This window comes from Hydra vulgaris, chromosome 02 (assembly GCF_038396675.1).
Source record: "Hydra vulgaris chromosome 02, alternate assembly HydraT2T_AEP".
Classification (NCBI taxonomy): Eukaryota; Metazoa; Cnidaria; class Hydrozoa; order Anthoathecata; family Hydridae; genus Hydra; species Hydra vulgaris.
Genome location: NC_088921.1, coordinates 9,404,654 through 9,432,596, shown reverse-complemented (window position 1 = coordinate 9,432,596; position 27,943 = coordinate 9,404,654). Strand labels below are relative to the sequence as shown.

At 28.6% G+C, this 27,943-nt stretch overlaps 1 protein-coding gene across 21 annotated transcripts in view; it reads left to right on the top strand.

Moving 5' to 3' along the window:
• Nucleotides 1-17,488, top strand: part of LOC136076723 (usherin-like) — a 765,758-nt gene extending 748,270 nt beyond the window's left edge. For 14 of the 21 annotated variants that reach the window (XM_065790105.1, XM_065790109.1, XM_065790104.1 and 11 more), the window contains 5 exons: nucleotides 2,049-2,168; nucleotides 11,240-11,364; nucleotides 15,139-15,210; nucleotides 15,288-15,354; nucleotides 17,290-17,488. In XM_065790105.1, the coding sequence (XP_065646177.1) occupies nucleotides 2,049-2,168; nucleotides 11,240-11,364; nucleotides 15,139-15,210; nucleotides 15,288-15,354; nucleotides 17,290-17,336 (431 nt within the window). In that variant the 3' untranslated portion in view covers nucleotides 17,337-17,488. Of the gene's footprint in view, nucleotides 1-2,048; nucleotides 2,169-10,522; nucleotides 10,615-10,829; nucleotides 10,897-11,239; nucleotides 11,365-15,138; nucleotides 15,211-15,287; nucleotides 15,355-17,289 lie in introns of those variants that run through there. The other 7 variants (XM_065790119.1, XM_065790117.1, XM_065790120.1 and 4 more) reach the window with 3 other exon arrangements.
• Nucleotides 17,489-27,943: the final 10,455 nt, after the last annotated feature.

Below are 27,943 nucleotides of genomic sequence, written 5' to 3'. Positions count from 1 at the left end.
AATTTCGATCAATTTAAGGAAAAATATAAAAAAAGCATGCCAAACTCAAATTTTACAAAAAATTTTTTATCAAATAATAATTTTAATTAGTTCGTAAATATGAATCTATAAAAAAATAATGTTTCCATGCAACCTGCTGAAATAATTCTATAGCAAAACATTAATTTGAAAAAATGCTTACTGTGAAAATCTAAAATAATTTAATTATTTAAATAAATGATTGTATTTAATCTTAGTATTATTAAGAATCACAAAATTAATTATATTTACAAAAAAAAAATTGTTAATTTTTGAAAATTAACTACTTTTTTAATAAAATTAGTGAAATTTTGAAATACTCTAACTTCGGTCATTCATGGATAAATAACGAAGAAGACAATGAGCAGTAATATTGTGAAATGTTGATAAGTGTTGCGAACGTAAAATTTACCTGTAACTTTACCTGTAAATTTACCAGTAAATTTTGACAGTTTTATAATGGATACACACCATGGTATTTTATTTGAATAAAAATTTGTTCATAATATAAAAACTAACTGACGATTCTTTGAGTTCTAAAAATTATCAAGCTTGTGACTTTGTTTTTGGAGATAAAATTACAGCTTAACGACAATTGATAGGATGGATACTTTGCAAATCCTGTGACAATTGGTTGTGTGGGTCTTGCTGTTCTACTATGGTCGACGATACGTAGAAGAATTGCCAATAAACATACAAAGCTCATTTAAAGCAAAGTAGTTTTTTTTTTTGTTAATTGAGAAAACCTTTTTAACTAAGTTGAAAAATATATTTTTAATTTTATTAACCAATGACGTAGCGTATGTGATAATGACCAAAGTAATAAAATAGTTGGCTAATTACAATAAAAATTAAAAAAACTACTACACATATTTAAAAAGGCCTTTTATTTATGTGCTTCCTTTTGTTTTCTTTGGTGCCCCAAAAAACTTCTTTTTTTAAGCCTTTTTTTAACGCCCTCCTCAGTTTATTACTGGTATTACCTGAATTTATATCATAGTTTTACAATAAAACAACATTTAAAAAATCGTTTTCATTGTTTGTGGCGTTAAGTTTGTGGTAAGTCGTTAGTATTTATATAGCGGCCCAACTTATTAGATGGTAATGAAAGTTCGGTCAAAGTAGATGTTTTCATTTTAAATTAAATATTGAGTACTAGTTTTTATTTTACATTTTTTTTATTTTTACAATATCAATTATCAATATAACTTTCTCTATGTTTCACGAAAAAAAATTAAAGTTTTTTATTGATGCGTGATAAATAAATGTTCTAAGCTTAAGTGACCGAACTTAGGCAATTTTACTGTGTATATATATATATATATATATATATATATATATATATATATATATATATATATATATATATATATATATATATATTCTTTAACTATGTGCTATATAATTTAGAATACTTGTGAAATTTAGAATAGATGTAAAGCACTTTTATGCTGCAATTTTCATTAAACTTGATGTAGTGTTTTGATTTTTTTAATTTAACTTAAGACTCTGCGAGGGAAAACTTTTGATCTTTCTTGTTTAAGTTTAACATCATGTAATTTATACACAATCTCTTAGCAGAGTTGATGAAAGTTTTTTTTTTCAAATTTTTTTAATGTTTGAAATGCAAATAGTATGTGCATACATCTGTTTGTATTTTTCTTTTAACTTTATTAGTTGTGTTTAGAAACTTTTTTTTAGTTGTGTTTAGAAACGCAGTTACCCTCTTTTTTTTTTAAGTTTATTAGTTGTATTTAAAAACACAGTTAACTTTTAATTTTTAAAGTTATTAGTTATGTTTAGAAGCACAGTTAACTCTTTTTTAGTTAAACTTTTTTTAATAAATAGTTTTTTTTCAAATTTTTTTAATGTTTGAAATGTAAACAGTATGTACTACATTTTTGTTTTAAGTTTATTAGTGGTGTATAGAAACACAATAAACTTTTTTTTAGTGGTGTTTAGAATTAACAATTAACTTTTTTTTGAAAACATTTAAAAAGTCTTTTTATAATATTAATAATTAATTTTAGTGCCCAGTGCTCCTACAAAATTTTGTGTTCTTTTTTCTATGACGTCAAAATTGAAACTTAGCTGGGATGAACCTTTGGAAAAAAATGGTGTAATTATAGGGTATGAACTCTCTGTTGAAGGTATAATAGCATTACTCTCTTTTTATGCTTGAACTTTTTTTCTTTTGATAAATATAAATAATAATATAAATATTAAAGCTAAAAAAAGTAAAATCAATATTTTCCATGATTTTGCGTTATAAGTATTAATTTTTTTGTTATACTTTGTATATTTTTATTTATATATATTTTGCCATGATAAGTATTAAGAAAAAGAAAAACTAGGTGCTTGAGCAGCTATAATAGTAGTGTTAGTACGAATGAGGAAGAAATGCAACCTTTCAACAATGGACAAAAACTCTGCATCTAGAGAAATGCTTGGCATCTAGAGTTTTCCAACTATATTTTCAATGTGTTTTTAGACCTTGTTTATAAAAGAAAGGACATTATTAGAAGCACTTGCCTAAATATGACAACAGGGTTCCACACAAGGATGAATAAAAGATTGATAGATGTAGAGAATGGAATCAGAAGTAAGAAAATGACAAGCAAGGTAAATGATGAGCTATAGTAGAGACTGACTTTGCAATGATTGAATGTTTCCAAGAGAGTTCAGTTTTTCGAATTGAATTGAAAAGTTGATTGAATATTTTCATGAAAGGTCAGTCAACAAAAATAAAAGAAATTTAGAGAAGATATTAAGTAAAAAACTCAAAAAGAGTGTCTAACTTATTAAAAAAAGTGTGAATGAAAAAAAGAGTGACTGAGTGAGTGAGTCAATATAGAAGTAAAATTAAAATATTTTTTTTTCAGTAACTGCTCCTATCTGTCACAGAAAAGAGATCTTCGTGATGATTTCATAAAGGAATCATGAAGGAAATCTCAATGAATAAATGAAACATCGTGTAACATCATGAAGGAAATGAAACATCATGAAGAAAATCGCAATGAATAAACGAATAAAATTTGAAATAAATAAGTATGTTGTTTCTCACACACTTATTTATTTCAAATTTTTATAAAACAACTTAAATACTGTGGTTAGAAAAGAATGATTCAATAATTTTGAAATTTTTCTGAGATGCATCTTATAAAGAAAGTTTATTGAGAAAACCAGCTTCAAAAACATCAAGATATATGATAAATATCAAAAGAATCATATCAAGATATCAATCAACCATATAAAGAAGCAACCAAGTGGCAACACCCTTGCCTCACTTTATCAATGTCTTACCTCGCTGTCTTATACCTAATCTTTTTATCTTTTTATTACTATAGTTACAATGAGTCAGCAGTAAAACAAGAAGATTAAAATCATTCATTTATTTCTCAATTCAGATAGCAAATAATTAAATAGTAAATAAATATAATTCAGGTTTAAGTTTAATTTCAGAATTAAATTTTTAGACTCAAGATGAGATTGTAGAAGTATTTTACTGATAATAGTTTAGTAATTAATAATAATAGTAACTAGGCAGCAGTTAGAATAGACAGAGCCATCACCAACAAACGTCTTAAACAACACCTTTAACTTCCAACAAGGCTGCAAACAATCACTATTAAGTTGGGAGCTACTAAAAATATAGCTAAAAAAATATAGAGTTATATAGCAAGGAAAGGGTTGGCAGAAGACTTTAAAAGTTGAAACTGAAATGTTACTTGAAACTGAAAAAATAATAGAGTTATATAACAAGCAGATTGACCGAAGACTTGAAAGGTTGAAGGTTGTATGAGTCAGAAAAACATGAAGATGGGAGAGAGTTCCAAAGGGTTAAAGTGCAGGAAAAAATAAGACAAATAAAAGTTTTTAGAGCATACTGGGACTGACACAGTAAAAAGATTTTGCTGAATTGTTCATCAAGGATTACTTTAATAAAACGAATAGAAAAAAATGATTTGATAATTTCGAAATCTTTCCCAGATACACCATATGAAGCAAGCTTATGAAGAAGACCTGCATGCTAAACTTTATAGAAAGCTTTAGATATATTAAGAGCAATGGGCTATTGCTTTGCCTTGCTGCTTCCATCTAATGCACAATAGAATCTTCCAATCACAGCAGTTAGCAAGTCAGCAATAGAGGCAGAAGATCCAAAATTGTATTGTCTGACAGAAAGTTATTTGACTCAAGATAGGATGTTATAAATTTGTTGATTAATAACTCAAAGACCTTGCTAATGACAGATAGAAGACTGATTGTACAATAGTTAGAGAGGTCATAATGTTCTTCAGGAATTTTAAAAATTTTATATGCCACTGAGTAATTGGTTAAAAATTTGCTTTTCAATCTATTTATGAAAATGACGTAGGCTAATTTCTAGTTTTTAACAACATTCGAAAAGAATTTTTTAAAAGTTATAGAATCACGGTTGCTACTGGTCACGGAATTTCATTTGAATATGATCTTGGAACTTTTTTAAGGGGCGGATTTAGGTATGTGGTGGCCCCTGGGCGGAATATACTGTGGGGGCCCCTTATAAATAAATAAGGAAATATATTTTTTTACTTATTGAATATTTATTATTATGTTTAGTAGTAGTAACACTAGTAACAATTAACTACTATTTAATAATAAATAATTATAAAAACAATCAAATCAAGTATAACTAGTTACTAGTTATACTCAATATTATTACTTAATATACTAGTTACTGTAACTAGTATATTAAGTAATATTATCATAATATTCAGTGTAAGTAATTAAATGAAAAATAATAAATAAAAGTAATAAAAATAATAATGTCAAGTAATTAAAATTAAATGTCGGGAACTTTTCTTTATTTTATTTGTACAAAGTTATCAATAACGTTTTGAAAATCAAGTTTTTTTAAAATATCAGACTCAGAGCTCATTATCGCTAGTTGATTGAGCCTGTCTCCGTCCATAGAAGTACGCAATCTATTTTTTATGTGCTTTAAATTAGAGAATGATCTTTTACTGCTGCTGCTTGTAATCATAATAACAAGATAAATACGAAGAACTATTTCAACATTAGGAAAACAATCTTTTACTTCTTTATTAATTAATATTTTATACATTAAATGTTCTTGACTAATATTGTGAAATTCACTGCTTTTATCTTTAAAATGTTTATAAAATTCTTTAAATTGAATAAGTTCGTTTCCTAAGTGTTCATCAATATCATCCTGGTAAATTTTAACAAGTTTAATTGCTTCATTTTCAATTTCTTGGTTACTTAGTTGTTCTATTTTTCGAAGAAAGCCAAATCGTTGGTATACCAATTCATAAGCAAACAATCGTTTATCCAAGTTAGAAATAATTGTATCAATAACAGGTAAAAAATTTTGAATTTTGAATTTTTGAGAAGAAGTTAAATCTACCTCGGGTGTTACATAAAAATCTATTGGATTTAAACGGATATTTCTTTGCCGTTTACGGTGCTTCAAATAATCTGTTGTTTCCGAAATTTCTACTCCTTGTTTTTCATATTGATCAAAGTTATCACGTTTAGCTTGAACAAAATTCTTTAAAGACTTAATAGCAGATTTTGCAGTATTAAGGTCTAATGTCGCATCTTGCAGTAATTTATAAGTTTTATCTACTCTTTCAAGGATATTATTCCAAAAAACCGTGTAAATTCCAGTTTCAAGTATGCACAATTTGTTGTATAAACAATTTGCATCGCAACGCGTTTTTGTTGTTTGTTCAAAGTCATCAGCTATTTGAATTAGAGTACGTTTAAATTGTTTATAGCCTAGTATAAGTGCTTTTGTTGCATCAGATCTACATGACCAGCGTGTAGTATTAACTCGTTGTGGTACATGGATACGGGTTTTGGTATTTTCTAAACTTAGAGTTTTAACCAGTAGTTCAAAACGTTTTGTTGATGCCGTAAAAAATACATATAACTGCTCTAAAAAGTCAAAAAATTCAACAGCACCAGTACAGCACTCGGCTGCTGCTTTTCCTACCAAATTTAGGGTATGTATAGCACATGGAATCCAGGAAGCTAGTTTATTATTTTTCAGAATTTTTGATTGGAGACCATTATATTTCCCACTCATTGCAGAAGCATTATCATACGATTGGCCTCTACAATTTTTTATGTTTAAGTCATATTTATTTAAAAAGTTTATTAAACCATCATACATATCTTGAGCTTTATGGCCTTGGTTTGGCATAAATACCAAAAATCTTTCCACTGGTGTATCTTTTTCAGTATATCTAAAAACTAATGTTAATTGATCTATATAACCTTCATCAGGTGTTGAATCTAATGAAATTGAAAAATATTTAGATAATTTTATACGAGAAAATATTTCATTCAAAACATTATTTCCCATTATTTCTATTAATTCTTCACAGATAGTAGAAGATAAATAGTTAGTGTGCCCATTTCCAGGATTTGCATGATTTTCAATATGCTGTTTAAGAAAATTATCATACTCAGCTAATAGCTCTAGAATTCCAAGATAGTTACCATTTTTAGACGAACCGACAATTTCATTTTTACCACGTAATGCTAAACCTCGTTCACATATAAATGTTATAACACTTACGAGTCTCTTGATTATATTACGCCAGTAACTCTTTACATCTTCAGTTTGTTTTATAAGTTCATTGTTAATACGGCCTAATTCTTTTAAACGAACTGCTAAATTTATCACAGAATTTAAATGATCTTTGGAAGTTTCATGACTTATTAATCGATTATCTGCATGCTTCCAGTCACAGAAACCATCATGAGTAAATTGAATGCGTGTTTTGGACATTAATTTACAAACAAAATAAAAAATGCTACCATTGAATGGTGAAAAACATAACCATGAACGCTTAATTATTTCTCCATTAGCAGTTTTTCGCTCAAACAATGATTTATTACATTTACGAGTAAACTTCACATCAAACCGTTATTTTGATTTTTGTATAAATAATTCTTCATTACAATTTTGTAAATTTGAACTTCCTACTTTTGCCCAATAATCTATTAATCCTGTCATATTTTCAGGCCATAACCCTATATCTAAATTTAAGCTTTCATTTGTTTCTTCAACAATATTTTGAGGTGAAGGGTTTTCGGCGATAGTTACTAGTTGAGGTGGTAGAACAATTTGATATGACTGAAATAAAAAAAATATTTAAAATATGTACCTAATGGAAATTAAACTGATAAGACTTTTTTAAATTTGTATTTATAATATTAATGCGTTTGATTTTCAATTTTTATTATTATTTTTTTTTAATTAATATACACCTAAGTGGCCAATATACGTATAATTTTTTTTGATTTTAAACAATTTTAATTAGGAAAGGTAAATTTGAAGAGATAAGTATAGTATAGTATGTATACATGAAAAAAATATATGTTGTAATATTTATTATTTAAACTACCTAACCTGCATATATTTTATTATTATATGCTATTAAATATAAAAAATAAAAAATATATATTATTAAAAGTAATATTTATTCTTTGTATAGTAATTGTAAAACTTTGAACCTCAGAAGAAGAAGAAGTGGTGTTGCGCTGTGTTATGAAAAACTCTGTCATTCGCCTAGTTTTTGAAATTATTTCCGTATTTTTTTTATCTTTTTCTTTTGCCAATTTTCGTTTATCTGCACCACTTATATAAACTTGCTTTAATTTACCGCGATCTTCTTCCATTTTTAAATTTTAACACTATTCACTGGTTAACTTATAATTTAAGAAACAAATAAAGTCTGTAACTATTGTCTATTGTGTATGCAACTGTTGTTAACTGACGTCTGACATGCAATAAGTGCAACGAACAAATAACGATAATTTATCTACAGACAGGTAGTCTGTAATGTGTATTTTATATTTCCGAAAACCCACATGTGTATATTTAGAATCACATTTACTAATATTATTACAATCGACGGTGCACACCGATCGCGGATGGCATAAACTATCTTATCTTGATTTTTAGAGACCATTCATTGCCAATAAATGTAAATACATCTATTATTAGTAAGTCAAATAAAAATTTTTAAATGTCCAAAAAAAGTTCAATATTATTTAATTAAATATGTGTAAATATAAGTAAAATATTTTTTCTGTATTCTAATTTAAATATCATAAAATGGTGGAAGCCCCTGGGCTGCAGCCCACTCAGCCCTCCCCTAAATCCTGCCTTTCACAATAATCTTATATGAATATGTAAAATGTTTTTTTTGTTTTTTAAATTAACATTAAAAGAAAAAAAATTTTAAATTAATCATTTTTCAATTTCATTTTTCAATTTTTCACTTATTTTCTCCTCTGCTCTGGTTTTTTGTAAGGATGAAGCTGTCTCTTAATTTGACTTATAAACTTTCATTGATGGCTCTGATAAAAGCTTTACAGAGCTTTCCACTGATTTGAACTGACTATTAACAAACCCTAAGCTGAAACAAAGGGCTCCAAATAAGGCCTTGACAATTCACACTAAAAGTACGAACAGGGACACCATCTATGCTCAACATGGCACTGTTAGTACTCTGCTATTTTACAGCTATTGATGGAATCAACCCCATTGAGAGCTACCACAGAGTTTGGGAAACCTGCCTACCAGCCGACTATAGAGCAGTATTCTTTTTAGGAGATAATAGAATGAGTTGACTTGTCATACAAACAGAGACACAAACAAACCCATGCATTGAGTCAAAAAGATCCAGCATTCAACATCCTTAACTGGAAACAATACATTATAAATACATCAACGCCAGCCTAAAAGATGAAGAAGGGGTGCAAGGCTTGTCAACAGATAGAACCTGTTTACCCCTTAAACTTAAACCCCTTTGCCGCTTATTAGAACAACCCTTGCAACGCACTTTTACAAAGTGTAATTTATAATAAAATTTGATGACATAATTAAATTATTTTTTTTTTCTTCTTCAGTTTGACTAATTTAAAAATTGGCCAAAGTTATTATAAAATGGCCAGTTATTATAATTTTTTCATTACCTATTTTTCTTGCAACTTTTGCTTTCTCTTTTTTATCTATTTGGATGTTTTAAAGTCTTCTAGTTTCAAAATGAAACTTGCTTTTAATAGTCTTTTTCTAAAACTGGAACTTATTTTTAGGGAAGAATTTAACTAAATTTAAGAGAAAGTTTTTCAATTATTAACAAGCATAAAACTAAAATATAATAACACAAAAAAAAACAAAAAAACAACAACAACAGCAAAAAAAAACCCTGTTTGCTTTCTTCACAGAGACATATTACTTATTAGAACAACCCTTGTAACAAACATTTCTAAAGGGTAATATATAATAAAATTTGACGACATAGTTAAAGAATTAAAACTTGACAGAAACTTCTGTAAAATTTGTAGTCAGTTTTGTGACAAATTTTTTTGATCATACTTGTTTATAAATTCTAGATTTTTGTATGTGTATTGCTAGCTTCTAACCTGTCATCACAATTTAAACAAGGATGATAAGATGATACCATCTTACCATCCATCTGCATGCGGATATATCAAATAATTTTAAAATGTTTTTTTTAACCAAGAAACACTAATTTTATGTTTTGAAGCTTTAGTGTGAAAATGCTTTTTGAAATTTCCAATATGTTATTTCTTAGATGTTTCTACTTTTTAATTGGTACATTTTTTAAAGTTTTAAAATGACAAGAGAATCAATTTTCTGAGTTAAAATATACTATGTAATTCAGTATGCTTATATATAATATAAAAGCATATTGAATTATCTATTTATATGCTGGGTGGTCACTAACAGGTAGACAATGAGGCTTTATGGCGTGAAAAGTTTTATATGTTGTTTTGTATTTCATAATATTTTAATAGATGCATAAAACTTATTTTGTTTTTCTTAAAAATCTTTCTTTAAATTTATTTGCTGATAGTTCAATTTTATACTCCAGTATATAAAAGGTTTTTGACTGTTTATAATAGATGATCTTAAATGTAATCTCTCTTCTGTGTGTTTGCAAATACTGGTGAATTTTAGTACAAACAAAATTTTTTTGCTGCTTGTAATTATTGCAAAATTTTTAATGTTTTTATTTTAATGAATGAAAACTGCACTACTGACCACTTGTCAAAACCATGTAAAAAATTTTCAATCGACTACAAAGTTGCTAAAGTTACATCTGCTATTATTGCATCACTTTTTTGTACTTTTTATTTTTTCTCCTGATTCCTGATTACCTCTGATTCTGATACCTCTATCTCCTGATTACATTTGATTCTGATACTTCTATTTCCTGATTCCTGATTTCCTCTGATTCTGATACCTTTATCTCCTGATTACATTTGATTCTGATACTTCTATTTCCTGATTCCTGATTACCTCTGATTCTGATATCTCCATCTCTTGATTTCTAATTACCCCTGGTTCTGATAACTTCTTCTGATTCCTGATTACCTCTATCTCCTGATTACCTCTAATTCTGATACTTCCATCTCCTAATTCCTAATTACCTCTGATTCTGATTGATTTTTTGGTTTTAATTTTTTATTTTTTTAATAAGTATATTTTTAAAGACGAAAAGTTATATAATGACACATCTACAATCTTCAACTCAGTACAATTTTGAGGTATTGAGATATTCCAACAATTTTTTATTTAATAATAATAAATTAACTACAAATTAATAAAATCATTGTTTAATTTAAATATTTTAACTTTTTGCTTGTAAATTGTGACTGTTTATTGATAATTTTAACATTAGTTTTAAACTAAAAAAAAAAATTCCTCAGCTTACATAAAGTAATTTGTTAAGGTATATAACATAAGCAGCCATTTTGTTTAGATACGTGCTCTAACTAGTGAAGGAAAAGGATTAGCAGCTTATTTAACATCAACAACAAATACTCTTGGTATTTTTTGTTATAATTATTTTATACATTAAACAAAATACATTAAGTATAATTTAATATTTTTAAAATGCATTTCCACATCTTGAAACCAGGATATAGGCACTAGGCATAATATAAGGTGCAGGCACAAGTAGCACAAGCTACTTGTTGATACCCTATAAAGATTTTCTGTAAAATTATGAAAAAAAATTTTTCTTTAGTGTTCTATTTAGCTATTTTTCAATTTCATATATTTTTATTTATTTATATTTATTTAATTATTTCATTATATTAATTACATTTATTTTTTCATAAATCAAAATAATTTATAAGATAATTGTATTGTATAAGTTTTTATTATTAGATTATTTTGCACCCTCACCTCCTCAATTACATGTTCATGGTAAAACAGAGATTTTTATTGAGTGGGATCCTCCTAGAAATCTTCTTGGCAGATTAAATTATTATGAACTTAGAATGGATAACATGGTTTGTTGTTGTTGTTTTTTAATGTATTTCTACTTTAGTTTGTTCTTAGTTTCAAATCTAACAAGAAATTCTCTTAGTAACACTAGTCGTGACATGAATTAAAATTTTCTGATGGAAAAAGTAATTTAACATTTAGCAATGGAACACAGAGGCTCATAAAGTTTTTTGCTAATCATGCAAGGAACTTTATTGTTACTAGAGTCTTTGCTTATGTTTCTTTGTGATTTTTATCATCATTTACATTCTTTCTTATTGTTGTTGTTTTTTCTTTTGCTCCCAACAAAAATCCATATTATGCTTAGAAGTTAACTTTTAGTTGAAGAATGATGAAAAGAATGAAACCAAAAATAGTAAAGAAAGTTAAAGAAAAGAAAACTGTTGATAGAAGTCTGTAAATTAAAAACTTTGTTAGAAGACTGTAAATTAAAAACTGTTGATAGAAGACTGTAAATTAAAACTATTGATAGAAAACTGTAAATTAAAAACTGTTGATAGAAGACTGTAAATTAAAAACTGTTGATAGAAGACTGTAAATTAAAAACTGTTGATAGAAGACTGTAAATTATATAAGTCAGGAAAACATGAAGACGTGTGATTTTCAAAGCACTGATGCTTGTGGTAAAAACTATTTAAAAGTTTTTTTTAACAGAAAAGGCTAGTAACACAAGATTGAACTGAACCAAAGAATTAAATCAGGAAGCAGAAGCAGAGAGTTGAATCAGGAGTAAGAAACTAGAAAATAAGGATTAATTGCATATATGGATTCAATAAAAGGTCAGTAGAAAAGAATAATTCAAAGAGGCTGATTGTAGAGACCTCAATAAGAATCTTGCACTAAAATAAGAGTGTTGCACTGTTTCCATCATATACTTTCTTAAAGGTTCAATATGGTTGGAAGGTATATCTAGATATGAAGTAACTAATTTGTTAAATTTCCATGATTTTTTACGTGATAGCCCTTTGGGTAGAAATCTTTTCGTCTCCCTGCTGATAAATGCACTTCTTACATAACTTCGTGGATTTTAGGCTTGCATGAATTCTTTTATTGCCTCTCAACGATTCCAGCTCAAGCCTCATTCTTCTCCATGGTTTTCTTCACAATGCGCTGCTGCAATTATAAACAAAACCGTTACTTCTATATCTATCAGCAAAACAGTTCTTCTGAAGACAGACGTCTGTTTACTATTGCTAGAAACCATTTTAAAAAGGTTTTGTTTAAGGCCAAAGCCCACTATTCTCATGTCATGAAATCTCGTATTTCATCACAAAAATTAGACTCTCGTGACTTCTGGAGAATCTTTAACAGTATTAATAATAAGGGCAAATCTGTTATTCCACCTTTCTTGTGTGGTTCAGATTTTGTCACCTCACCTAAAGATAAAGCTGAATTGTTTGCTATGAACTTTTCATCAATATCATCTCTTGATTCCAATAGTTGCGTTCTACCTGATATAGCCGTCAAACAGGTTGATCCATTGCTTGACATTCATATCACTCCAGCTTCTGTATCAAAAGTGATTTCCTGATTAAACTTTTCTACTGCTTGGGGCTCGGACAACATACTTAGTTAGTCTTGCAAATGTGTTCTCTGGAGCTGTCGTCTATACTTTCAAAACTATTTTACAAGTGCTTATCAGAGTCTTTTTTTCCAGCCTTTTGGAAAAGGGCATCTGTAATTCCTATTTTCAAAATTTTTGGAGAGTGGTCTGACTCGTCTAACAACCACCCCATTAGTCTTCTTCCAATCATAAGCAAGGTTTTTAAATCTCTTAATAAAAAAACGCTAAATCTCTCATCTTGAATCTATTAACTTACTTTGTGATAGTAATAAATTACTTTCATCAATATAGATTTCGATCTTCTTGTTTTTACAGCTGATATGCTAACAGTAATAATTGTTAGGTTTTATTGTGCATTAAATAGAGGTTGAGAGGTTAAGGCTATTGTTCTTAACATTTCTAAAGTCTTTGATATAGTTTGGCATGCTGGTCTTCTCCATAAGCTTTTTTCTTATGGTCTATCTGGTAACATCTTTAAGATTATTGAGTCCTTTCTTTTCGATCGTAGTATAAAATTAATCCTCAATGGACAACACTCTTTTTCATATTCTGTATCTTCAGGGGTTCCTCAAGGTTCAGTTCTTGGCCCTATACTATTTATTTTTAATTTACATTAACGATCTTCCAGATCTTTCAGATTCTCACAACTAAGGTGGCATTGTTTGCTGATGATACTACCATTTATTCTTGCTTTGATAAGAAGCCAACACTTTCTGATTGCTTGGAGGAGGCATTTGAGCTTGAAAAGGATTTCACTTTTACTACAGCATGGGGCTCACAGTGGCTGGTGAACTTTAATTTAGATAAAACCAAATTTTTTTCAGCCAATCATTATCGCAATAATTTAGATCTTCTCATATATATGAGCATTATTGTGCTTGATGAGTCATCTACCCTTCAATTTCTAGGACTAACTCTTACTTCCAACCTTTCTTGGAAACTGTATATCAAATTTATTGCAAAATTTGCATCTGCTAAGGTTATCGTGCTTAACACTTTTTTACTCCGGATTCTAGTACTTAGAATCCTTGCATGGAATACTATTGCCAAATGCAGGTAAGGGTGTAGTTTATACGGTAGTGGTGTAGTGGTAGAGTGCTCGCTTCGTAAGCAAGAGGTTCCAAGTTCAATCCCCACCACATTCCTGGTAGTACCGCGCTCAACTTGTTTCTTGGCGCAGCGGCCTTGTTTGTCAAGGTTTGTGTTTTGGTGTTATAGAGTTGAGAGAGGGTTATAACCACAATTAAGTAGCCTCCTCGTCTGTAGTGGCCTTCAAAAAAAGAATCATGGGGCAGATCTTCTAATGATGCTTTTTCTTTTTTAGACAAGCATTGTAAACATATTTGAACCTGCTCTTGCAGCCACCTTCCAACCATTATCACATCACCATAATGTTGCTTCTCTTTCTCTTTTTTACAAATATTATATTGGGCACTGCACTAAAGAGCTTGTGTCTCTTGTGCCATCTGCGAAAATTCATTCTTGTGTTACAGTTATAGAAAAGGATGAGACAGTTAAGTCTCATCCTTTTTTTGTGACTGTTCCTAAGTGCTCCCAAAACTCTTATTTGTTTAGTTTTTTTCCTCAAACATCAGTTCTTTGGAAATTGCTTCCTTCATCTTGCTTTCCTGATTCATACAATTTGCAATCTTTTAAGTTGTCTGTCAATTATTATCTTGCTCTCCAAACTTCATCTTTTCTCTTCCAGTAACTTCCAACTCTTATAGTAGTTGCTTGCAGCCTTGTTGGAAGCGAAGATGTTGAAAAAAATATATATATATATATTTTGAGCACTGAGTATACTTAAAGCCTATTTTCTTATCCTTATTAAAAACATTTTCAGGCTTAGGTTAGTTAATTTTTTCTAAGTCTATTATAATTTCACATTATTGTTATCGCATTCTTTACTGATTGAAGGAAATCTAAAAACATAGTTTGTTATTTTTTTCTATAATAATCTTCTTAAAACTTTTTAGATTTTCTATTTTTTGGAAAACTTTTATGTGCTTTTTCATATATCCTCTTGTATTGAATGTTGTTCTTTTGTTAGCAAATGTTTTTCCTCCTCATATCATTATTTTTGTTTAATACTTTTTTGAACATATATTTATTTATTTGATTTATGCTTTAGAATTAAGTTTATATATAAAAATAATATAGTTTCAAAACAATTAACGAACTGCAACTATGAATTAAGTTTAACATTTATTTCCAGGTAATATATAGAGGCATTGACCGCTGTTTTACTGCGCAAGCTCTTCAGCCAACTAAAGTTTATAGATTTACAGTAACTACATTTAGTTATATTTGAAATTTGTTTTTAGTTTTGAAATGTTATTCTGAAGTGAAAATATTAAATTTCAGGTTTCAGCTTGGATGAGTGAGGGTAGATGCGAAAGTTTACCAAGAACACGTCGAATAAGCAAGCAATGTAAGTTGCTTCAATATATTCAAATATTAATAATAATACTATTAATATGGCTGAAAAAGTAAAAAAAAATTTTAGTTCGAAATCAGATTCGAATTCTCTAACTGTTCCTTTGCGTGCTTTCATTTAGCAACCTTTCACTTGATAACCTTTTCTACACACATTTTGGTGTTATTTCTAGTCAAATTAACCAAATCTTTTTATCTTTATTCGTTTTCCAATGTTGTTGTTATTGGTGATTTTTATGTTTATCATTGGCTTGGCTCTAGACTTTGCCGGCCCAAAATCTAAAAATAAATTTTATTCAAATCTCTTATCCAGAAGAAAGTTGACAACTACAAACTGAAATGAATTTAAAAAGTGTTTAGATACCTAAAAGTACCATCTACAGCAAGGGTGGCCAAAGTCTTTATGGCAAAGGGCAAAAAAAAATAATTACAAAATAATTTGAAAAGCAAAAAAAGTTTTATTTCAAGAAAAAGCAGGCTAAAATTTTTTATAATAATAATTTTTACTGAAGCAAGTTAATTAATGGAAGTGGTGAACTTGACCGGCTAAAACTAGTTTGTTGATGTCTTGGTTGGTTCTTAAGGGATTTTTGAAGTATCAAAGTGTTAATATGATTATCAGTCGTACTTATATTTGTCTTTTTTGTAGTTCGTTGTAAGAATTATAGTTTCACAAATATTGTATAAGCCAAATTTCAGGTCAGGGTGACAACATCAGTTTTTGCTGTGTCTAACATTTGTCTTTAACATGTCTTAACATGAGTCTTTGCATTTGATTGAAATGTATTTGTTACAGTGTTTTTCCCACCGTAAACAAGGTTGACCAGTGTTTATATGGGAAAAACCAAGATATTTGTTGTTGTTTTATTACTCTTCATTTTTAACACTAAAATAAACTAAAATTTAGTTTTTAATAGATATTTATTAAAGGCTTGTTTTAATTCTTCTATTTAGCATACCATTTTATCAATATTGCATTAACCTAACTTAAAAATATTTGTATTTGTATTTGGAAAATGCCGATTATATATATTTGCACTTGAATTAGTATTTGGAAATCTGAAATTAAAGTATTTGTATATTCGATAATCAAATTATTTGAATAAAGATTTTGTGAAAAGTTCAATTAAAATATTAAAGATAATAATCTGGTAACATTTATAATTTTGTTGATTCTTGAGTCGTGCACTTTTTTTGCAAATGAGTTTCTGTGGCACAAACATTAGAAATAAAGTTTTATGATGGCTTCCATTGATCATTTTTATATGATTAGTTTTATTTCCGATCTGTTTAAATTACAAATTTTGTAGGTTTATCAGGCCGCTATACAATAAGCGGTTTTCCATACATTACGTCACGCAATTTTTTACCATTTTTTACCCCTCTCTTCCCCCCTCGTCGCAACATCTTAACTCTTTAGTAACAAGTACGAGTCGTCACAAAACCACTAATCCCTTCCCTTTCGGCCACCTCCTCCCTAAAGCATGACGCAATTTAAGGACGACCCCTAAGGTGAAAATATGTTATTTAATTTGTTTTTTTTTTTCTTATCAAAATAACTGTAAGAACAAAATTTCTGGCAAACATTCTAACGTCATATCTTACGTCGCAAACATTCATATCTTACGTCATATCTTACGTCGCAAACATTCATATCTTACGTCGAGTTTGTAAAAGAATGATAATCTTATGTTGCAATCGGAAATAGTGATCATTTAACTTAACTTTTTATTAGTTTATAAATCCGACGTTTTATGTCGGATTTACTATTAGTTCATAAACCTGACATATTATATCGGCTTTATTATTAGCTCATAAATTTGACATTATGTCGGATTTATTAATGTATTATTAAAATTTTGTTATTAAAAAAGTACTGGAAATGAGATAAGAAAAATTAAAATTTTAACTTTTTTTTTTATTATTGTAGCTACGTCATCGTCTATTTTAAAAAGAAGAATCTCTCTCAAAGAGTAACTTGAATCGCGATTCAACTAAATGTTAGTATGTGACCATATGCAAATTGTAAAGTTAAAAAATTTAAACTTAAAATTATGGTAAAAATATGACAAAAGTGTAAAATAAAAATGTTTGTTAAGTATATGTTTAAAAATGTTTATAGTTATTTATATAAAGTTTATGTTTTCACAAAAGTTTTTTTCGCAAGATGGAATTAAACCTTAAAATATCTTAAGGATGGAGATGAAATCCCAGCAAAAAAACAGAGAAATAAAGAGGTTCGTTCCAAAAAATTCATAAAGCTTATTTGTTATAGACGCAATTTAGCTAAATCAAGAAGATCAGTTGTAAAATAATTTGAAACCAATTCCAAATCCATCAGAAATTTGATTAAAACAAACTTATGGATGAAAGCTAATAAAAAGATAGTTATCTCAGGGCTGACGATACGGGTTTCAAAGTGGAGGGGCACAATCGTCAATTTTTCAAAAAGTCATCTATATCCACATTTTTTTTTTGAAAAAATAAAGGGGGAGAGGGGCCGGTGTCGTTGGCTCTGTTATCTGCTGGTCTGACAGGAATAGACTTAAGCGTATTAAGAGATGAAAATTGATAAAGAAACGGCACCACTGACAACTTTTTCTAACGAAAAGTTATTCCTGCTTAAGCGCCCGGTTAATTGACAAATGATTGAGTTTATAGAGTTTCAACAATTGCTGGTGAAAAGTCGACAGTGCTCTTGAAGATTTAGTGTGTTTTTTAAAGTTGTACTTTTATTTACAATGGCGAAAGGATATTGGTCACCAACAAAGCGATGCAAAGCTGTTACATTACGTGGAGAAGGTTATTCGTACATTGAAATCGCCAAAAAGTTGGGAAATGGAGCAACAAAATCTGGAGTGAGGAAAGTTTAAGGCAACCAATACCTTCAAAAAGATGCCAAAAAATAGAAAATTTAAGAAGACAACTGCAAACGATGACAGGATGATAATGAGGCTTGCACTTATGAACCGAAGAGCAACTTCAGCTGAAATTAAAAATGATTTAGAGGCCGCCGGAGTTTCGGTTTGTTCAAGAACAATTCACCAAAGGCTTTTTGAAAATGGTTTAAAAGAAAGAAGACCCAGAAAAAAACCTTATTTAAACAAAAAAACAACGAAAGAATCGTTTGATTTGGGCAAAAGAACTCAAGAAGTGGACAAAGGAAGACTGGGCAAGAGTTATTAGGAGTGATGAAAGCAAGATTTCCATTTTTGGAAGTGATGGAATCAATTATGTGAGAAGAAAGCCGGTGAAGATCTTTTAACTGAGTGCACATTGGTTACAATGAAGCATCCCATAAGTGTTATGGTGTGAGGATGTATGACCAGAGATGCTGTGGGTCGTATCCACATTGTGGATGGTATTTTAAACGCCAAAAATTACCAAGAAAACATATTAGAAGCCAAATTACTCCCATCAATTGATGATTTGTTTGAGGGCAAAACAGAAACCTGTGTGTTCCAGCAGGACAGTGCTACATGCGACACCGCAAAAACTGTCAAAAATTGGTTTAAAGCCAAAAAGATAAACGTTTTAAAGTAGCCTGAAACAGTCTGGACCTGAATCCAATAGAAAACCTTGACTGGAAAAACTTGTAAGGAAAAGAAAACCTGGGAACAAGCGACAACTAATAGAGGCCATAATCAAGTCCTGGTTTCACGTGATCAGCACTAAAGATTTGGGCAAGTTAGTGGACTCAATGCCTAGTAGAATTGCTGCAGTAATAAAAAATAATGGATATCCAACAAAATATTAAGTTTTTTTTTTATAAGCCATTTTTTTAATAACGTGTTTTGTAAGCTGTAAAACGTAAATTCATCATAACCTGCCACTTCGTCATTAAATTGTTATATTTTTATATTAAATTGTGAACTTTAATCAAAGTTTTAGTTTTTTTTAATCTAAACACATCAAAAAATAATAATCAATATTGAAAACCACATAAATATGGTTATTTTCTTTTAAAAAACATACCAAAGTGAAGTTTTCATATATTTTGAAAGGGTGTACATTCCTATGGCCACTAGTGTAGGAGTTCTATTATCATATTCAATTTTATATTCTATTTTTATATTCTATTTTGTAAAACTTCATACTAATAGAATATTTGGCATTCATTTCTTTTGCTTTTGCATCAATTGCTTTCAGTAGCAACTACTTTACCGTAGGAGTTTTCATTGATCTGTCAAAAGCCTTCAATATCGTTAATCATAATATACTAGTAAAAAAACTTGAACACTATGGAGTAAAAAATAACAGTTTACTTTAGTTCAAAAGTTATTTGACCGATAGAAAACAATTTATAGTGTATGAACAAAAACAAACATTTCCGTCTGTCGTAACTTGCGGGGTTCCCCAGGGCTCTACTTAAGGACCACTGTTGTTCTTAGTGTACATTAATGATTTAAATTTAGCAACAGACCTATTAAATTGTATTCTTTTTGCAGATGACTTCAATCTTTTTTATTCCCACAGAGTTATTAATACACTATTTGAAACAAGAAACGAACAATTATCGAAAGTTAATGAGTGGTTTATAAGTAATAAACTTTCTCTAAATGTGGATAAAACCAAATTTATTTTGTTCCACAAAGTGAATAAATCAAGAAATATTCTCATCAAATTGCCTAACCTAATAATAAATAACACTAACATTAAAAGGGAATACTCAGTAAACGTTCTAGGTGTAATCTTAGATGAACATTAAAAAGTATTGAAAATAAAATATCAAAAAATCTAGCAATGATATATAGGACTAAACCATTTTTAAACAATAATCCTTTAAAAAGTTTATATTTTTCTTTTATTCATTATTATTTAATTTATTGCAATATTGCATGAGCAAGTACAAACCATACAAAATTGAAAAAATTGTACTGTAAACAAAAACACGCGTGCAGAACAATTTTTGGAGCTGATAGAACTGTACCTTGTGAGCCTCTTCTGCGTTTACTCGGAACATAAAACATATATAAAATCAACTTGCACCAAGTTTTAATGTTCATGTATAAAACAAACATAGGATTATCTTTTAAAACATATCAATCCTATTTCGACAAAATAGTTCATAAGTATTCAACAAAATTTTCTAATAACAACTTTGTTGTCCCGAAATATAATTTAAAACTAATTTCACATTCAATTCTTTACCAAGGATCTTACTTGTGGAAAATGTTTCCCAAGATTGTAAATACACATAAAACTAGTATAGAGCAGTTTAAAAATGAATCAAAACAGGCATTCTTACTAATAGATTTTAATTCATCCGATTTCAAATGTTTTTTTTAATCAAATCTCAAATACAAAAAATAATTAATACAAAAATGTCACTAAGTGTAACAACGTTTTTTTTTTTCATTACCTTAATTATGGTATTACCTCGATGGCGTTTGCTAATTTATTTACGTTATTTCTATGAAGTATACTAATTTATTTATGTTATTTCTATGGTGTATATTAATTTATTTACTTTTTTATTTTTAAATCTTAATTGAAGTTTTTAAATTTTAAGAAAATGATAATATCTTATTTATTTTTTCTTATTCACTTGATCTTACTCTTTCCTTAAATTTTGATTCTTTAAATTTTTCTTTAAATGACAACGAATTGTTATCTATTTTACTTTTATATTTTTTTTAATAAATGGTTTGTTAACTATAGATATTTAAATATTAAGGTTTTTGTAAATACGTGAGAATGGGGCTCGGTGATGAGGCTAAATAAGTCTTCTTCTTGCCCCGCCAATATTTATTTTTATTTATATGCTTCGAAACTGTATATATTATTAAACGGCAAAAAAAAACAATTAAAAAATAAAAATCTACTTTCCATCAGAATTTAGCGTCCAAAAATAATGCAAAAATCGTTCAAAAGAAAAATTTCCCTTGTTTCATTCCTGTTTCATGGCCCGCAACAGTCCAGATTTTAACCTATTGGTTATTGGATGTTTTTTATATTGGAAAAATTAATAAATGTAAAATGCAATAACTTAAATGATTCTAAGGATTTACTAGTCAAAATTTGGGATGAAATCTTTGACGGTATCGGTATTATCATCTGTTATAAATTTTTCAACAGAGTTCATATGTGTATCAAAGAAAAATGAGAAAAATTTAAGATAAATTAATTTTTTATATTAAATATTAATGTAAATTTCAGAAAAATAGTCATTCATAAATCAAAAAAGTGCTCTAATTTAGCAAACACAAGAAGTATGTGACATTTGTAAATATATATGTAAAATATATTGTAAAATACCATAATAATTAAAAAAAAATTTGATGAAATGGTCAATAAGGAAGTTTCTGAGTAATTTTTGTCACTTTCTGATGAAAGGCTCTAAAGATAAACGCAGTTCGTCAACTTACCCTGCGGCCAACTAGCCCCGGTCTCCCCTACAAATTTATTTTAACTTTATTTAATTTATTTTAACTGCGCCACGGCTGCTCAAAAGAAAAGACTCGAAAATTTTAATTTGTTTTAAAAAACTACTAACTCAAGAGGAAATTTAAAGGAGAAAAAAAAAGCGAAAATTTAAAGGAGGAAAGAAAATATGTTATTTTTCGCTAATGTTTGTTTTTTGTTTAGAATAAAAGATATAACATATCAGAAATGATATATGACATCATTTCTGCTAAATCTTCAGCTTTAGTTTTTTTAATTAATAGTTTCGCATAACAAGTCGGTTAGGTATCAGACAGATGCTGAATTTACTTCTTCATGTAGAAATAAACTGGTTAATAATTTCAGCGATTCCATTTTTATTCTGGAGTTTTAAAAGATTATCTGGTGATTCTGAATCGATTTAAAGTCATCTAGATTATGTAAATAACATTGTAAGCAAGCAATAATATAATTTCTTTTTTTAGTAATTCTCTAAGAAACAACAGTAAAGAATTTTTGGCTGATGTTAGTTTTTTGTACTCCAAGAGTAAGTAATAAGAACAATTTAATTTTATCATTTTTTGGTTTCAAATATTGGAGCCAAAATTTGGTTTCAAATTGGAGCCATATAGTTTTTAAAATTTTTGATTTTTATTAAAATTGGAATTTTTCTACTGTCAAAAATAAACTAAAACAAGTTATTTTCTCAATAGATAATATATTCGAGTTCTTTTGATTTCGTTTCTCTTTTATAAATGTTATCTAAATGTAATTTAAAAAAATATATTTTTTTTTTTATTGTTTTGTTAAACGGTGTTTTATAATTAAGATACCTTATCTTATTTGTAAGTATGTTTTCTTTAACAGTAATTTCATTTCATTTTATATTTTTTTGAAATAATTGGTTTATTATTATTGTATTGTTAAACGGTTCTCGGTGACAGGATCTTATGATCCTCTTCGAGTTTCCATGTTTTCACATATTATATACGTATTTTACTAGAAAATATTGTTAAAATACTTAAATACTTGCTATATATCAAAGCCTTTACAATCATATTTACAATATGAAAGTATAAAAAACTTTTTTGTGATTTTGGAGCTTCTGTTTTTACTCCAGGGCTTTTACTCCAATTTTACTCCAGGGCCCAGAGCCAGCTTGACGCGGCCCTGTATGAAAATCAAAAGCATCGAGTATACAAAAAAAATTAATAAAATACATAACGGATTGTTTAATTACGTATAATTGTTTTCCTTTTTTTAATGTAGTTATTAGGGTGCTTTTAGGGGTCCTTACGGTCTTATTACAGATCACCGGAAAAAGCCAAAATAATGCTAATATGCAATGAATTTGATAAAACTTTATGAGTAAACAAAAAATAAGTAATAGTTATAATTAGAGATGTTATACTTTCTAAAATAGCCATTCACTATGCACACTACCACTTGCAAATAATAAAATTTTCTAAGCAAGTTCTGTTAGGATAATGCTTTGCGTTTGCTGACCAACACTTGTAAGGGTTTGCTGTTCAATTTAAGATTTGAGGTAAAAACTAACATCATTTGCAGTTAGAATTTGTTTTTATCACATCTTCATTTTTGTGCATTTTTTCGTAGAGATTAGTTTGATCATTTTTATTTCCTTTTCTTACGAAGAAGAGCTGAATCATCTTGTAATCATCTACTAGTCACTTTTTTTAGTCGAGCTTTTTTTTTAATTTAAAAGCTTATAACCTTAATAAATTACCCGTTTTATGAGTTAACGTTAAAAGTAAGTTTATAACCAGAGAAAAGCTTTTCACTGCTTATAAAAGTACATTTAAACATCTTTAAAGATGTTTCATTCGACTTGTATTTTGTCAGTTTATAGAGTGTTTTACAATATTAAGTCAAAACTGCCAACTTTTGACATAACATTTTATGCTAGTATACTTACGATATACACTTCAATGAACCAGGTCGGAACCCTCAACATAGGAAGGTGTTAAATATTCGGCAAATCAAATATTCGGCAGCTTCGCCCGAGCGTTTGGCCGAATAATATGTATTTTGGCAAAACCACTATTTTCACTCGACTAATTCGACTTTTAGTCGATTAGGTGAAAGTCTATAAGTCAATTAAATTGAATATTCGTTTTTTCTTAGTCATCTAATTTTAGCTATCGACTAGTCGGTATTTGAAATTAGTCGACTAACTTAATGGGTAAGTTGTTCGAAATTATTCGAATAACTCGTCAGCCCCGAATACAAGTGTCGTATTCGACATTTTTGATCAAATGACTTATATATGCGAACTATCTATTTTTTGTGGACTTATTTTGAAAAAAATTATCCGATAGATTAATTAAATTTTTTCCAATATAGTTCAGTAGATCATTTGTCGTAAATGAACTTTTTATACGAGACGCTCAAAGTATATTTGTTGTACATAGCGTCTACCAATAGTAGCGTTCTATTTGCTCACGTGACTTTAGATTAACTACGTATATTCATTCACTTGTGGACTATTCCACGTTGCAACGTGGAATAGTCCACAAGTGAATGAATATACGTAGTTAATCTAAAGTTACTATTGGTCGACGCTTTGTACAACAAATATACCTTGAGCGCCTCGTTACCTTTTTGTCTCATACCTTTTTGTACAACGCGTTGTACAAAAAGTTTAATACAAATTTTAAATCCTAGAAAATAAAAAACTAAATGTATCATTCAAAAGTTAAAGGTTTGTAGTTTCTAAAAACATGTAACATGTTTTATTAAAACATGTAACTGGTTTTTGGAGAAATTTTTGCTTAAACTTTAAACAAAATTTTTTAAATTTCAAATTTAAATTATTTTACTAGTCAATCATTTTGATACCTTTTTTTTTTTTTAAATTTTTTAAATTTCTATGTCGATTTGTCTCACGCTAAATATAGATGGGTTTTTGCTTTTCAAATTGAAAATTTATTTTTGGTCTTCTTTAAGTTTGTCACGCTGTAACATGCCACGCCGTGACACAAATAGTAACATTTTTCATTCTAGCGTAAGAATATTTATTTTAAATAAAAATTTATAAATTATTTGTAACTAAAAATAGGGCAAAAAATATCATTAGATATTTAAATTTAAATATTTTTAGTTTTTGTGTTATTAAGTTTATGTCACGTTGTGACGACACGGCTTGACATTTTTTAAAATTAAATTTTTTAAGACTAATTTTTATAAAAATGTTACGCAAAAACATGATGGTTTAACATATGTAGTATTTTTATTGTTTTTTATTTTGTGGATAAGTTTTGAAACCTCCTTTAATATTACTAACATAGTTTTTTTTTTTTTATTAAACTTGTAGGTGTACCTGTAAATATGTAGACATATTTTACTAACACCTTTGTTATTTAGTTTAAGTTTTGTCGCGCTATTGCTGAAGTTATTCTGAATGTTTATTGTTTATACAATTCTTATAAAAAGTAAACTTTCACAAATAAATTGTTTATTTCCTCGTTAAAAGTAATGAAAATGCCTCTGACACATGTTGAACGCCAGAGAAAGTATAAAGAAAGACAAATGCAAAAAAGTTTGGTCCGGATTTTATAAAGGAAAAGAACTCGATACGGAAAAAGAAAAAACAAAATTCTAATGTTGAATTAGCACGTTTAAAAGAAAACTTAAGAAAAAAAAAGAGTAGAGTTTCTTCATCTAAAATAACATCTAAAATCTCTCCTGCTTACAAATCATCTTGTATACTTGGTAAAGCTGTTAAAAAAGCAATACGTGCTCTTCCAACTTCTCCTCGCAACTGTTGTTAAACAACATGCAATTCAGTTTAACAAAGATTTACAAGATATGCAACTAACACATGGACCTAATGCTCTTAATGATGATACAAAGCTATGCGTCATTAGTTTTTTTGAACAAGATGGTATATCCCGTCAGGCACCTGGAGTAAGAGATATGATTGTTTTAAGAAGTAATAAAGAAAAAAAGAAAATGCTAAAAAGGTATTTAACAATAAATATAAGTGAAGCATATCAAATATTTAAAAACGAACACACTGATTTTTCAATCAGTAAATCCAAGTTTGCTAGTTTGAGACCAGGCCGTATACTTTTATCAAGCTTAATGCCTAGAAATGTTTGTTCATGTCAAAAACATGAAAACATTATCTTGTCACTCAAAGCATTACATTTCATCGATTTAAAAATTCGCATTCCCTTTATTCGCATGCTTTACCAAATACTTTAGTATGTGACGAGAAAAATGATAATTGTTAGAATAATCTTTGTGAAGCTTGTAAGGACGGAAAGTTATTTCTCAAAACATACCAATTAGATGAAAAAAACCACGATAAAGAACTTACCTGGTACCTTTGGGAGAAAGTTACGCAACTTAATGGAACTAAGTACCTCGAAAAAGAAATAAAAAAAGACAAAGCCATAATTTTGTATAACAATGTTTGCAAAATGCTCCCTAAATTTCTTTTGCATTATTTTATAAAAGGAAAACAATCAATGAGTTATGAAAACCAAAAAAAAGTTTTAAAAAGCAATCTTGATTCAGTTTTGTTACAAGTTGACTTTGCAGAAAACTTCTCAACTTTCTGGCAGGATGAAGTTCAGTCAGCACATTGGAACAAAAAATTAGTAACATTATTTACTGCTGTTAGCTGGCATGGTGACTCTTTACCATGCCAGCTAACAGCAGTAAATAATGTTACTAATTTTTTCTTTCAATGTAATCTTGTAAATCTGTCTTGTAAATCTAATCTTTTAAATAAGTCTTGTAAATCTGCCGTTATTGTTTCTGATGATTTGAACCATTCAAGAAGTTCAATTATTTAATTTATTGACTTGTTAATAACTAACTTTGTTAGAAAGGATGTAAAATACTTGCAAGTTTGGTCTGATGGTCCTAGCAGTCAATTTAAGAATTGTTACATAGTAGCTTCAATTCCATTGCTTGAAAGCAAGCAAAAAATTAAAATTTGCCGGAACTACTTTGCAAGCTCTCATGGTAAAGGACCATGCGATGGTATACAACAACAACAACAACAAAAAGCAATATATTTACCAGAAATATAGATGTTTTACATAAGAATGTTATACGTTATAAAAAATATTTGTACAGTCTACATTCTGGAGGGTTCACTCTCATATAGCTAGGCTAAATCGAGGAGAGCGACCATGAACAAAACAAAACAAAAGAAAAAAAGAAGCAAATAAAATAAATAATACACTCACAGAAGGTTGCAATTAGTCTACATTCATATTTGTATCTTATATAATTTATATGGTGATTTATCTATTATCACCAGTGATACTACTGCTGTTTCTATTTATTTTGATGTAGCAAGTAGTATTTTTATTTGGTTTTGAGAACATATTTTTTAATATTGCTAAAAGGGATTGATTTTAATTTATTTTGAATTTGATTCCAGTTCATTAATGCAGAGTATTTAAAGGAATGTTTGCCGTAGGATTTTGTATTATATTATTGCACACTCACTGCACCTCTGCAAGAATTTCTTGTAAGTTGACCGCTAATTGTACTGCGTAGAGTAAACCATTTATTAAATATAGGAGGTAGCTTTTTGTTAAGGCAGCTGTGAATAAATAAACAATTTTAAATTTTGATAATATCATGCAGTTTTAAAATTTCTAGTTTGGTAGAAATTCAATAACCCTGACTGCTTTTTTCTGCATGATAAATAGGCGATTTGCAGTACTTATGTTTTGACTCCATGATAAAAGGCAATATGTGAGATGAGAGTGAAACAAAGCATAGTAAACAGATTTTAAAGTTTTTTGTTGTATAAAATGTCTTAGCTTTGACAGGATGGCAAGGGATCTATTCAACTTATTAGATAAATCGTTGTAATGGTAAGTCCAGGCTAAATTTTCGTCTAGCTTTATACCCAAGTAGTTTACAAATTTTTTGCACCAAAGTTTTTTCCCATTTAACTTAATTTTGATATTTCATGTTTGTCAGTAGGTTTTATAGAGAATGATTTTTGAAAAGGATTTGATAAGTAATATGTGAAATGATTCATGGATAAAGGAATTGTTGCCTGGACATCCTTACCAATGTTAGTAAAGTAGTTGTTGAAAGCATTACAAATATCAAAGGGGTTTGTTATTGTTTTATTGTTATGTATGATTACATTAGGAGTTGTTTGAGAGTTACTTTTAATATTAATAATGTTTTTAATGCCTTTCCAG